This window comes from Cricetulus griseus, chromosome 3, assembly GCF_003668045.3.
Source record: "Cricetulus griseus strain 17A/GY chromosome 3, alternate assembly CriGri-PICRH-1.0, whole genome shotgun sequence".
NCBI classification, from domain to species: Eukaryota; Metazoa; Chordata; class Mammalia; order Rodentia; family Cricetidae; genus Cricetulus; species Cricetulus griseus.
In genome coordinates this window covers 278538928-278553291 of record NC_048596.1, presented here as the reverse complement: position 1 = coordinate 278553291, position 14364 = coordinate 278538928, and the positions used below count along the sequence as shown (strand labels likewise).

Sequence of the window (14364 nt, the reverse complement as noted above, 5' to 3'; positions counted from 1 at the left end):
TGAAGAGTGATGTAGAAGTGTAAGCCAAATAAACTCCTTCTCCCCAAGTTACTTTGGTCATAGTAACCCTAATTTTTATTAACTCTTTGGGAATTTCATAAATATGTATTTTTTTATCCTAGTCAACTCCTACCCCTTCCTCTAACTCCTCTCAACCCCCAGTCCTGTCTCCCTAAAGCCCCCAACTTTGTCTCTTCCTTCTTCTTTTTCCTCTTCCGCCTCTTGGAGTCCTATGGAGTCCAATTTGTGCTGCCCATATACCCGTGTGGGCGACATCCACTGGAGCATGATTGACCTACCAGGGGCCACACAGAAACAGCTCTCTCCTCCAGAAGCCATCAGATAACCATAGTCCCTGACTGGTGTGGAGGCTTGTTAGCCGTGTGCACTGGCTTGGTTGTGTGCAGGCAGCCTCACTGCTGTGCTTCCTCTTCTTTCCTCCGTGACCTCGAGATTTTAGAATCTTTCCTCTCTTTTCTTCTGAAGTGCTCCCTGAGCTTGTGTGGAAGGGTATGTGTTGTGTATGGTGTAGATCTCCTATTTGTGACTGCAGCTTTGCTTCTAAACAATCTAGAATTATTAAGTCCTTGATTCTCATTTGACTCTAATTGTATTTGTAAAATGTTCCCGATAACTCCACTATATTTTACAATGCTTATTTTATTTCCTATAAAAATATGTTAAAAACACATGATTCCTGTCTTCATGTAGTTGTCAGCACCCTGGGGTTGTTTGTGTGCGTTCCCTGGTTTGGAAAGCTAGCAGGTGTGGTTCAGTGTGACAACTGGAAAGGCTATTTTGTGAGTGAGTCACACCTTTCCTTGGTAGAGGGGCCAACGATTACAGTTTGCTGATGTCTTTTCAGAAATATTTTACTAATGAACACATACTTTCTGATTAAACTTTAAGATTTAACCTATATAAGTATCTGACTCACAATTCTGTCCCACCTCTCAGATGGGCACAGATTTGCCCTTTCTCAGCATGGACTCTGCCTTCCCCTGTGTGTTCACTAAGGGAATAGTCTCTTCATACCCCTGGAGGATACCCTTGGCTGTGAGCTGCCTGATAGCTAAGCCTTTGTAACTGAGCCCACTGTCTGTTCACGTGAGATTTCAGATTCCCTGTGGCCTTCTCTTGGAACATAAATGGTAAACAGGAGAGGACGTGCTTCAGTTTGAAAACCTCTGCATCTAAACTAAATCCTGACATTCTAGTTTTTAATGATCATTTCCCATCAGTCACACAAAGTTTTGTATGCTCATAATTTTGACCTTGGTGTTTACCTCTCTTGGTTGCTGGTTTCCATCTTGTTAGTCTTGAGTTTTCCATAAAGTGATTTTGACTTTTAATGTTGTGCTCCTCCTTTTAAAGCTTTGTCTGAAGATGATGACTTGTAGATTTTACACAGATTTAATGGTTTCTGCTTGTTTTTGGAAAAACCTAGGTGTTAAATGCTGTCACTTTCTGGGAAAGAAATGGCTTCATGTCAGTGGGGTTCTGTCAGTCCATGTTTGTCATCAAGATCAGCAGAAACAGAGCAAATGTATACCCTGATCTCCACTTACAGTGCTTGTAGAGTTTCAATGACAGCTCAGGAGGATGGTGCTCCTGGACCACTCTTTCTGGCTGTTTCCCTCGTTATGGTGACATGCTGGAGCCATGGAGCTGCCATGGCTGAGCACTGTCAAGATGTAAAGAGAGTCACTGACGCGGAGGCTGTGAGGGCCATGTGCTATGCTGTGCTCAGTCTAGAGAAGAGAGAGAGCAGTGCTGGCAGACGGCATGAGGGACGACCTTCTCCACGTGCTCCTGCTGCTCCTGTTTGAAAACTTGGTCTCTAGTTGGTGGAACTGTTAGGGAATGGTTAGGAGGTGTGGCCTTGTTGGAGGAGGTGTGCCACTGGGGGCAGGCTTTGAAGTTTCAAAACCCCACCCCAGTGTGCTCTTTCTCTGCCCCGTGCTCATGGATCGGTTTGTTAACTCTGAGCTACTGCTTCAGTGCCTGGCCGCCTGGTACTGTGCTCCCCGCCATGGTGGTCATAGCATGATGGACTATAACCTCAAACGGTAAGCCCTAAATAAACTCTCATGGCAATAGAAAAGTAACATAGTGTCTGTTGACTAAAAACAGTTCGGTGAAACCGACTATCCACTGGGGTTTTCTCTTTCTCTTTGAAATTCTAATTTATAAAATTATCAGAGGAAAATGAGAACATCTCTGCATGGAAAATCAAGTGCTTTGTATTTTGAATCGCAGAAATCACTTCTCTAGAAGCTCAGTTGCTGCAGGGGGACAGAAGGGCAAGTCCTACTATACCATCACATTCACCGTGAGCTTCCCGCATAAAGATGACGTCTGCTATTTTGCCTATCACTATCCATACACATATTCAACTCTGCAGGTGAGAGACACGGGCTGTAAACTCACCAACATCACTTTGTATTATGAGTAAATATCAGATAATTGGAAATAAGTTGGTTGTGGTTAAATAAATTAATACAACACGGAAGGTTCAGGGATCACCAAACGTTATAGGTAGAAATGTGACGATGCGGTAACTGCGAAAGCCTGGGGATGGCTCAGAGTATAAAGTGCTCACTACACAAGCACGAGGGCCCAAGTTTGGATCAGTAGCACCCACACAGAAAACAGATATGGTCTGGTGATCCCCTGAACCCCAGTGCTGGGGCAAAAGAGCTGGATCCTGGGTATGTGGTTCCAGTTTAGTGAGACACTCTGTCTCAGAAAAGAAAACCAAAAGTAAAGATAGAGAAGCAATGGAAACTTGACACCCATGAGTGAGCAGATCTGCACACGTGTGCACACTTGCTCACCCCCCATGCTTCCACACATGAAAATAATTTTAAAAAGAAATAGGAAGAGCCAGGTGATGGTGGCATAGGCCTTTAGTCCCAGCACTGGGGAAGCAGAGGCAGGCAGAACTCTGTGAATTCAAGGCCAGCCTGTTCTACAGAGAGAATTCCAGAACAGTTAGGACTGTTACATAAAGAAGCCCCATCTTGGAAAAATGAAGAAGAAGAAGAAGAAGAAGAAGAAGAAGAAGAAGAAGAAGAAGAAGAAGAAGAAGAAGAAGAGGAGGAGGAGGAGGAGGAGGAGGAGGAGGAGGAGGAGAGGAGGGAGGGAGGAGGAGGAGGAGGAGGAGGAGGAGGAGGAGGAGAGGAGGAGGAGAGGAGGAGGAGGAGGAGGAGAGGAGGAGGAGGAAGAGGAGGAGGAGGAAGAGGAGGAGGAGGAAGAGGAGGAGGAGGAGGAAGGAAGGAAAATCTATGTAAATTTTATTTATCATGTGTGGAAGTTGATACTTTCAGTTTAACTAAAAGCACTAAATCTTGTAGAAAAATGTAACAGTAGCAAAGTATGGCCACATTTGAATTTTTCTGTAGGAAAATTAATTTTTTGGTATTAGAACTAGGTTCATTCTGTAATCAGAGGCTCCAGTTCCTTAGAATGTGAATATAAGCTGTTAGATTGCTGGATGTCTGTATTATACAACAAAACTAAAGCTAAATAAAGTGAGCAAACAGCCAGCTGTGGCAGATTTATCTGCTTGCTCAGACGGTAGAGCATGGGACTCCTAATCCCAGCGGCATGGTGTTGTGCCCCACATTGGGTGCCAAATATTGCATGAGTAACAAAAGACCCAGAGACTGATATTGGGGTTCAAGCTTCAAGCTGAAGATAAGAAAAGCAAAGCAGCCTGGTACTAGCTCTCACTCTACCTCAGACTGAAAGGACTGATCATGTCTCCACCACCCTCAGACTGTAATCCCAGGATGGCTATGCTCTCTTCAACATGGCTGGAGAATCCTGAGACTTCAGGGTCTTCCTATCCTCAATGTGGCTGGAGAGTGACTCCCTGATATAGACTACTGAAGACCCTGCTCCTATCTTTTATGCCCTTCTAGTGCTGGCATTAAAGACATGTGATCCCAGATGCTGATATAATCTTTGTGTGAGCTGTTTCTCTTTAGGACTGGATCAATCTTGTGTAGATCTGGGTGGCCTTGGACTCACAGAGATCCGTCTACCTCTTAATCCTGAGTCATAGGATTAAAGGTGTATACCACCACCTCCTAGCTTCTGGCTGCTGGGATTAAAGGTGTTTGTCACCACTGCCTGATTTTTATAGCTTGAGGCTGACTTTGCTTTCTGAATCCTCAGGCAAGCTTTAATAAATCATAAATAGTATATCACCACATTTATCCTCACAACAAAAATCTCTGTTCTAGTGGCAGGGGTACTGGGGGATGATGAAATACATGACTGTAAGTCATCCCAAGCCTGTAGAGCAGAGATGGAAGGCTAAGGACACCATCCGAGCCTTGCTGTGTTTTAGTAGAGGGTGACAGGCTCATAGCATGGACATTTCTTCATCCTAGAAAAGTAGTAATATATGCATATTGTATGTGTACATTCATACATATGTGCTCATTATTGCATATATATTACTAATCTTGAAATCAGAAGGAATTGTTCATAATTTGTGGTATGTAATTTTAGCTTGCTATTATGCAGCTTTAGTTATAATTCCAGCATTCTAAGTGCTTTGCAGAACAAATGCTTTTTCCCAGCTCAAATTGGCAGCAAAGGCTGAGCTGAGCTTGTGTGAACTCATTTAGAATATTGACTCCACTTCAGGAAGCCCTGCTGCTGTGCTGGGTAAAACTAGCAGGTGGTACCTTGCTCCTGTCCTGCACAGGTTGCTGCTTGTGTTATGTTTGGCCTTGAGGGTTTTAGTGAGAGTTTTGGGAACCGGGTTAGCTTCTGGTTCTGAGGGTATCTAGATGCGTTATCTACATATATCAGTAGCAAATTTTGAAATGATTGTATACTTTGCTTTTAAACTTTTGTCAAGATGCATCTTCAGCAGTTGGAATCAGCACATAATCCTCAGCAGATTTACTTCCGAAAGGATGTGCTGTGTGAGACCTTGTCTGGAAACAGCTGTCCCCTGGTGACCATCACAGCAATGCCAGAGTCCAATTACTATGAACACATCTGTCAATTCAGTAAGTCTGTCTTCTTCACTCAACATGCCAATCATTCTCCTTATGTTTGCTTTCTATGTATTTTAGAATGGAAAACACTAAGAGCAGGCATGAGAAGATTTGGATTCTAGTCTTGGTCCTACTCGTAGTTGTAGACCTACTCTACGCCTCAGTTGTCTCCTTTGGGAAGTGAGAGAGTCCTGAGATTTCCTCTCAGGACTCCTTTGATAATCATGTTTTTTAGTTCTTATTTCTAGAAATCATTCTGAAGCAAAAATACAACAGGATTTTTAGAGTTCAAATATTTTGATAGCTAGCACTAAATAGCTACTTGTTTTCCCCCCATTATTTAAAATTTAAAAATTACCTCAATTTTACAGCTCAGGTAATAAAAATAAGAACATAGTTCAATTTGTGATAAGTATTTGAAATTAACAACAACAACAAAGGAATGCTGTGCATGGATGTGGGGTAGTGAGTTGAGTGATTGTAGGACCGTGTAAATGCACCATGACACGCTGTCTCACTGTGCTAGCATACAGACTTAGATTGCTAATATTTTCATTCTCTCTGTGAGTTTATGAAATACAATTTGCATTTTAAACTTTCCCAGGTGGTATCCTCTCGTTAGGACTCTGTGTGCTCCTGTCACAAGGTCCCTCACACGGCAGCTCACCTGCATTCCCTGTGTCTTTCTCTGTAGGGCCAGTGCAGAGTGTGTGTGTGAATGTTCATAGTGAGTTTCCCCAAGGCTCCATCAGAATTCACACCAGAGAGAAATGTCATTCAGATTTGTAGTAACTGTTCATTTTAATTGAGATTTTATGTGCACCTTAGGAAATCGCCCTTACATTTTCCTGTCTGCTCGGGTCCATCCTGGAGAAACTAATGCAAGCTGGGTCATGAAAGGAACCCTGGAGTACCTCATGAGTAATAGCCCCACCGCCCAGAGCTTAAGGGAGTCCTACATTTTTAAAATTGTTCCTATGCTAAATCCAGATGGTGTCATCAATGGAAAGTAAGTTAAGCAGTACTTACAGGAACATCATAGATTGTTATGGTGTCTGTATATAAATTTATTGTTCTAATAGTGCTCAAGTTAATTCAGAAAATGGATTTGATGATTTTTTTCTAGAAGAAATCAAGTTTCTGTGAGTCATTCATCAAAGATAAACTTTTAAATGCATGTGTCAGTGTTATGATTCCATGAGAATGTGATTTCATATAACCTTTCTTGAATTGTTTTAGGAAGCTATGTCAGGATATGAGAAAGGTCTTTAGTATATCAACTTTGCTTCCGTTGTTAGTCATGTGATTGTAGAGTGTGTTCTGCTGGATGACAACATTGGTACACAGTTCCCGTGAGCAGATGGAGATGTATTTACAGTTTTCAAGACTGTATGATTTTCATACATTTGCCTTTCTCAGATGGAGGGCTCACATAGCACATGTACAAGACAAGTTATGCACTCAGCATATAGAATTAGTATAGCAAATGGTTAGTGTTTAGTCAATAGAGAATGTCTCCTTTAATAAATTTTGTAAGTACAGAGGAAAAGCCTAGAATTGGCAATTTATTTTTTGTAACTTTAAAAAGTTTATTTTAAATTTGAAATCATCATTGTTACAAAAACATGACATAAGATTTTACATATAGCAAATGATGGATATGTGTTTACTTAATGAATACTATGTAAGTTCAGTTGAGCGCTGTTGGCATTTACTTGAATACTTAACTGGGATAAGTCACAAAGTTGAATCAGAAGTGTATGTGACTGTCTGTGGCACTCGTATTTTCTGTCTTTGTCGACTGTGTAGTCATCGATGCTCTTTAAGTGGAGAGGATTTGAACAGACAGTGGCAAAGTCCAAACCCAGATTTGCACCCTACGATTTACCACGCAAAGGGGCTACTACAATACCTGGCTGCAGTGAAGCGCTTACCTCTGGTACGTGGCTGTGTTTGTTTGCCTTTGTATGCACAGATGTACTTATTGATTAATGGCAGTATATTTTAAGTTATGTTTTTAGATTACCATGCAAAGTGACGTCTTCACACCTCTGTGTCATTTTACCGTGTTTTCCTGTGTTCCCTGCCCACTGCCTTCGCCTGTCTTGCTTTCCTCCCACCTGGAGCAGGCTTGTCACCTCCCTGTGAGTCCTCTTTCTGCTCTCTTATTACCTCTGCTCCATCTCCCTTCCTAGATTGTGACCTGCACGCACAGCTTTAACCTGGGTTCCATGTATGCCAGTATTTGTTTTTCTGTGTTTAGTTGACTCTACTTAACGTCATGATTTACAGTTGCATCTGTTTCCACAGATGATGAAATTCTCATCCCTGGCTGTTGACGTAGATGAGTATGTGTGGCTCATACAGTAGCTCTACCTGTAGTTTTTGAGGAATGCCCACACCGACTCCCATAGCTACTGCACAGGTTTCTATCTCTGAACAATGAGCAGAGCTCCTCTTCCCCTCCTTCCTGTCAGCGTCTGTTGCTTTTTTTTTTTTTTTTTTTTTTTTTTTTTGTGATAGCTACTCTTGTTGGCATGAGGTAAAATCTCAGAGTAGTTTTAATTTACATTTCTCTAGTGGCTAAGGATGCCAAATTCTTTCTTTTTTTTTTAAAATTGCATCTATCTATCTATCTATCTATCTATCTATCTATCTATCTATCTATCTATCTTCTATGTATGAGGGTTGGCATTCCTGTCCACAGTACAGGTGTGGAGGTCAAAGGGAAACTAGGAGTTGGTTCTCTCTCTCTACTGTGTGGGTCCCCAGACACCTTTTCAACTATTTATTACACATTTGTATTTCTCCTTTTGAGAACTCTTTTTGTTTTTTTTTTTGTTTTGTTTTGTTTTTTTGTTTTTTGGGTTTTTTTTTTTTTTTTGGTTCTTTATACCATTTATTGAATGGGTGATTTTTTTTTAGTGTTTCTAAAAAAATTCTTTATAGTGTTTAGATATTAATCCTATGTCTGATGTGTAGTTGGCAACAATTCCCCAACCTTCCACACATAAAAACAAAACCACAAGATTTAGGGCTGGAGAGATGGCTCGGTGATTAAGAGCACTGGCTGCTCTTCCAGAGGATCTGAGTTTGATTCCCAGCACCCATGTGGCTGCTCAAAATGATCTGTGGCTCCAGTTTCAGGGCATCCAACATCTTCAGGCCTTTGCAGACACCAGGCCCACACTTGGTGTATATACATACATACAGGTAAAACATCTATATACATTAAATAAAATAATTTAAAGAATAAAAATTTTTGTGTTGCTATGCTTGTATGACACGTGTTCAGGTGCCTGAGCAGGTCTGAAGAGGGCCTGGGTTCCTTGGAGCTAGATTTACAGGTGGTCACAGGCAGCCCGTCACGGGTGCTGGGAACCGAGCCCATGTCTCTCAGAAGAACAACTTGTGCTCTTGAGCTTTCGCTCCAACCCATCTGTGGGTGGAGGCTTCTTGTCCCACCCACCAGTTCCCAGATAACCATACTAAGGCTTAATATTAATTATAATTGTTTGTCCGATGGCTCAGGCTTTTTACTGGATAGCTCTACATATAAATTAAGCCATTTCCTTTCCTAATATTCTATATTTTATCACGATGGCTCGTGACTTGTTAGCTCACATCTTGCTTCCCTGGCGTCTGCTTGACTCTGCCTTCTTTCTCTATCTCTGTTTGGATTTCCCACCTAGCTATATTCTTCTTCCCTGTCATAGGCCCAAACAGCCTATTTATCAACCAATAAAAGCAACACATATTTGCAGCATACAGAAGGACATCCCACATCGTCTCCCCTTTTCTATTTATCTTTTATCATAACTAAGGAAAAGTTAACTATAACTATCTTTCTTCAACTCCATCAAAGACCCCAGAAGGATATATTACCTAACTAAACTGGAAGTATATTGTAAGTAACTTCCAAAACTCTAGAAATGACAGAGCCTGGAAGTCACCCAAAGTTCTTCTGTAATGTTGGGGCATCTATCTTTAGCCCTACCTGGCAGACTTTTCAATGAAGCAGGAAATTTGAAGATCTGTTCAGCCATGCTCTGGCAAAGTTTTGTCAGTTGTTTTCTTCTGTGTCCTGCAGAATGTCTGGCAGTTTCTTTTGTGAAGCAGGAACCCTGAAGGACCATCCAGTCTTGTTTTTGCAAGTTCAGCAGTTACTGTCCTGTGGGTCCTGCATGTCCAGTTTATACAGCATAGAGTCAAACAGTTCGGGCAAGAGCAATGTCTTGCCCATATGGCTAGTCTGGTCATATTGAAAGCAAATTTCATAAGGAGCTTCTTCGATGCCCATCATCCTCTTGAAGTAATTGGTGCTGCCAGAAGCAGACATGTCTCACTTTCACGAAAAGTCTAAGTTCTTAAAACATTTTAAATGCCATATTCTGTAGGTCTTTGAAGTGATTGAAGATTACCTATCCATCTGAAATATGTATCTACATATCTAGAAATCCTGACAAGAATGCAAGTTTGACTATCATACATGATTATTAATTTGTATTTAACTACATATTGCATTTTTAATTGAGCTGTATAAACACAATGCCTTAAAGAAGAGTAGAAATATACATATGGCGTATCAAAATTGACCTTAAACTTGTATCAATAAACCAAAATTCATACTAATGTATTCATTTCCATTTCATATTTTTTTTCTTTAGAAAGAGATTGACTGTGGTCATTAACCATTTTTATAACCAACCCCCTTTAAATGAAAATAAACATTTATAAACAATATTTGAGAATTTGGGAGTAGTTTTCTAAACTACTTTCTGCTGATTGTTGGGCACAGTGGTCTTATTGGGACCCAAAGAAAATTTTGAATTATGGTTAAGTCCTGACTGGGGTATTTTCTGTGGTTGGTCTATCTCAGACAGAACCCCTGAAGCTGTCATGGATGTTGCATCACCTGGGTCACCATTTTGGGGGTCTTGTTTGATCAAACCATATTAGACTGGAAGGAATCCACAGCTTCTCATCTTCTGTGGAAACAAAAGCAGAACCTCTTTTCCAAAGTAACATGTCCTTAGACCGAAATTTTGAAGTCAAGATACCTTTATGTTGGTTTAGCTTAGCAGCTCCCACAATCAAATATCACTCTGTAGTTAGCTCATTAACAGTCAAAAAATTCAAAGAAAACACAATAGCATACATAATCCAGGCTCTGTGTATTTTTTATCTTTACATGGCCCATTATATTTTTTTACTCTATTTCTTTTTTAAGGACCTTAGTTTATTATCGTTAATTTTTTTATCTATGACTGTGTATCCTCTATCCTTTCTCTCCCAAGCCCATATTTATCAAATGCACTGTGAGCCCCCCCCTTTTGTTTGAATCTGTCCTTGTGTGTCTGTAATTCTGTTTTGACGAGGAGAGTGTTCATGATGCTAAGTGGTGGTGGTTAGGAATAAGTGGTTGGCTACACTCCATTCCTTGTCTCCCTGAGAGTCCAGCTTCATGCAGAGGTACTGGTGCCAGCCATGTGCACGGACTACAACTCTGGGGAGATTTTTAGGTCCATGCCACAAGCTGCTCAGAAACTCCATGCAGGGTTTTTTGAGACAGGGTTTCTCTGTGTATCCCTGGCTGTCCTAAAACTAGCTCTGTAGACCGGGCTGGCCTTGAACTCACAGAGATCCACCTGCCTCTGCCTCCTGAGTGCTGGGATTATAAGCATGCACCACCACCGCCCAGCCTCCAGGTTTCTGCTGCTAACGCTGAGTCAGGAAGACATTTCTTTAAGGAGCTGTGTGTCTGCTTGCCTCCAGCAGACAGAGCCCACCTGATAAAATGCTGCTACCAGGAAGCCATGCTTAACCCTGTTTTTTTGTGTTTAGAATCCTTTTTAAATTTTTGTCAGGTTGTATGTGGAAGTTCTTGACAAACGTTTGGGAGCCACATGTGGCTGGAGGTTTCTTGTCCTGCCTTCCAGTTCCCAAATAACCACCCCAAGCCTTAATATCATTTATAATTGTTTGGCCGATGGCTCAGGCTTCTTACTGGGTAGCTATACATATAAATTAACCCACATTGGGTGCCAGACGAAGTGCGAACCCACAAAAGTGTGATAACCAATTTATTACTGGTGCAATGCAAAGACAGACTCACAGACACAGAGCCAAGCAGATGCTGCTGCTTGGTCTCTGACCACACCAAGCATGAGCAAAGCAAGAGAGTGAGAACACACTTCCACTCCAGCTTATCAATTGTCTGTCACATAGCAGACAATACCATACCCTACAACTTGCTGCCCCAAGGCTATTGGCAGAATGAGTTCCCACAACACTTCCCTCCTTTCCTTTATGAGGTTGTCTACTTTTTTGGGCAGACACTTTAATTTTATGTAATCCCATTTGCCAATTAGAATTATTTCCTGTACCATGAGTTCTTTTCAGAAAATCCTTGCCTACGCTGCTTCTTGAAGTGCTTTCCTCTACCACTCTGAAAGCTTCAGGCCTCATTCAGGCCTTTGGTCTGTTTTGTTGGATTCAGTGCCAGGTGTAGGATGCAGCTTTGTCTTTATAGAAATGTGGAAACCCATGTGCTCCAGACTTGTTAAGAAGGCCGTTGTCTTGGTTACTTTTCTGTTGCTGTGATAAAACATATGATCCTGACCATTTTTAGAAGACAGTTTATTTGGGTGAGAGTCCATGACCCTAGTGAAGAGCACGGCATCAGGAAGTGTGGCTCTGGAGCAGACGCTGAGAGATCACATCTTAGAGCACAACCCAGAGGCCAGGAAGCTACCTGGGAGTGACGTGGGCTTCTGAAGCCTCTTTCTCCTGTTTGATTGGAGTGGAGAAAGGAGGCACCCTTGCGTTATTCCAAAGTCTGGGGGAAGTGCCTTCAGGCTTTCCCTATTTACTGTAATATTGATTGCAGGCTTGTTTTACACAGCCTGCTGGTGTTGATATTCCTGGTTTCTTTGGGACTCTTGTGGAGGGGCATTCAGCCTGCTGGAGGCTTTGTCTGTAATTTCTGCCCTCAAGTCCTTTATATGTTATGCGACTTAACTGAGTGAGACCAGCTCAGCCATGGTGGCTGATTCTAACATGTTCTTGAATTTGCTTTGTAAGGATTTTAGTCATCATTTTTGCAAGTGTGTTCATCTGAGAAACTGGCCTTTAAGTTTGACGTCTGTGTCCAGCTTTGGTGCTACAGTTGTTAGAGTTTTGTTTAAATTAGAAATAAAGAAAGAAAAGAGGAGGAGACACAAGACTAAGAGACATATTAGACATGTTAACCAGTTTACTATAGGCCTGGTAGAGTAGGGAGACTAAGAGAGAAGAGGAACAGGGTTAATGGCTGACCGCCATGGCCAGTCACCATAGAGAGGCAGAGAGAGCACGTAGGTGGGAGAAGAGAAGAGCAGAACAGAGAACAGAGAACAGAGAACAGAGAACAGAGAGAGAGAGAGAGAGAGAGAGAGAGAGAGAGAGAGAGAGAGAGAGAGAGAGCGTAAATGGGCAGGGGCCTATCTTTTAAAGGGGTCCTGCACCTGTGTGCAGACTCAGTTCCCATGGAACCCTGGGCTGACCAGGGTACTGTCTGTTCTGCCAGGTAACAGAGGCAGGCAGCATAATGCCTTAACCTTTCAATCCCACCTTTACTTATTATTAAAAAAAAAGATGGGGTGTTAGACATGGCAGATTAAGGAATAAGGGAGTCGAATTCTCAAGACTGCTTTCTGCTGACGTGGGGGGCGTTGACCATCTTTGGGGGACCTGAGAAGGTTGGGATGGTGACATGTCCTGGGGTAGCTGGTTGTTTCATCACAGTCCAGGCTGTATGGAACTCCCTGACGCCTCTTAGACCTGGCAAGATGTTGGCAGAGCAGAGGACAAGGTTAAGTTTAGAAAAAATTTTTTTCTTAGGTCATGTCACTTGAGGGGAAGATTGTAAGATGAGGGAGGGGTTCCCAAGAAGTCCCAACATGAGGGAAGGGATTCCTGGGACCAGGGAAAGATTGAATAACTGAAGTGAATCTGACCTGTTTGTTTGGATCCAACAACAGAGCTGACCTGTTTGTTCAGCTCTCTGGAACTTACAAGAATCCTTAGAGTTTGTGGAAACATAAGTATTAGACACATTAGCAGCATATTCATGTTAGAAGCAACTTGGCTGAAAGCATTAACATTTTAAAATTGACAGATTTTTTTTTTTAGGACAATGAAAAGCATTTTAATCTTGACCATATAGTTATGATTCTATAGTGGTATTGTAGAACTTTACTATGAACAGTAGCATGATAAATAGAGAAATCAGGAACATATTTCATTCTTTTTAATGTCTCAAGTCACCTTATCATCACTTAAGCCCTTTTATCCTCAGACCTTTATAACTTTAATTCATACACTTTACATTACCATCTTAGACCTTCCATTTTCAGACCTTTACACCTTCCATTCTCAGACCTTCATAACTTTCATTTATCCACCATGCTAGACCTTTCTATCCTCAGACCTTCGTAACTTGCACTTTCAGACCTTCATGCATCTTACACTTTCCTATCTTTACATAGATAAACCCTAAAATACCTGTTCCTGAAGTCTGTTTTGCTTTAAGCTGGCAAGACTACCAGTCGTCAAAAGCATCAGAGTTCTTGAGAAGGATAAGATTTTACCTGAATTAATGATTAAAGAATAACAGAGACTTGACGGCAGGCTGTATGGACAGCCAGCTCCAAGATCCTCCATCCATAGTAGCGGGCTGCAGGACACCTGCCTTCTTGCTGATAGCATGTGACATATGGATTACAGACTACAGGAAGGCTCCCTACCGTTGGCCCAAGCAACTCCGGGAAAGTCAAGTCCTCTTGTCCACGGTCTGGAGTACCTTGTAGCAGTTGAGGTGAAGGGCAGGGTTGCTCAGTGACTAGTGTTGTCACTGACTCGAGATGAAGTTTCTTCAGTGCTCCTCAGTCTTCTTGGATGAAATGGGGTGGAGCCAGAAGCTGGCCTGTCTCTCTGTTATGAAAAGCTTTTTAACAAAACATTTTAAATGCCATGTTCTCTAGATCTCTGAGCATTTGAGGGCTGTCTGTCCTAGTATCTCAGCAGTCAAAAGTTTGCCTTTAGAGAAAACTCCCTTTTTGTAATAAAAAAGCTGTACCTTTGTAAACGGCTTACAGGATGAACTGAGTGGTATAAATATTTTGTTAATTTGAAATGGACCTTTGTGATTTTAAACTTTCATCATCATTTAAAGATACATGAGTTAAATTTAAGTTGTATAGAGTTAGCTTATATTTTAAGTATAGTTAAATTAGACCTTTATGACTTTAAATGTTTACCATCATTTAAAGATCTATAGCAATTTAGAAATATGAGTCTTAGTACA

The 14364-nt window shown here is 41.6% G+C and overlaps 1 protein-coding gene across 5 annotated transcripts in view; it reads left to right on the top strand.

The window, feature by feature from the left end:
* Agtpbp1 (ATP/GTP binding protein 1) overlaps nt 1-14364 on the top strand; it is a 108326-nt gene that overhangs the window by 72624 nt on the left and 21338 nt on the right. For 4 of the 5 annotated variants that reach the window (XM_035443017.1, XM_027409701.2, XM_035443020.1 and 1 more), the window contains 4 exons: nt 2260-2404; nt 4877-5030; nt 5847-6027; nt 6828-6957. In XM_035443017.1, the coding sequence (XP_035298908.1) occupies nt 2260-2404; nt 4877-5030; nt 5847-6027; nt 6828-6957 (610 nt within the window). The remainder of the gene's footprint in view (nt 1-2259; nt 2405-4876; nt 5031-5846; nt 6028-6827; nt 6958-14364) is intronic. The other variant, XM_035443018.1, reaches the window with a different exon arrangement.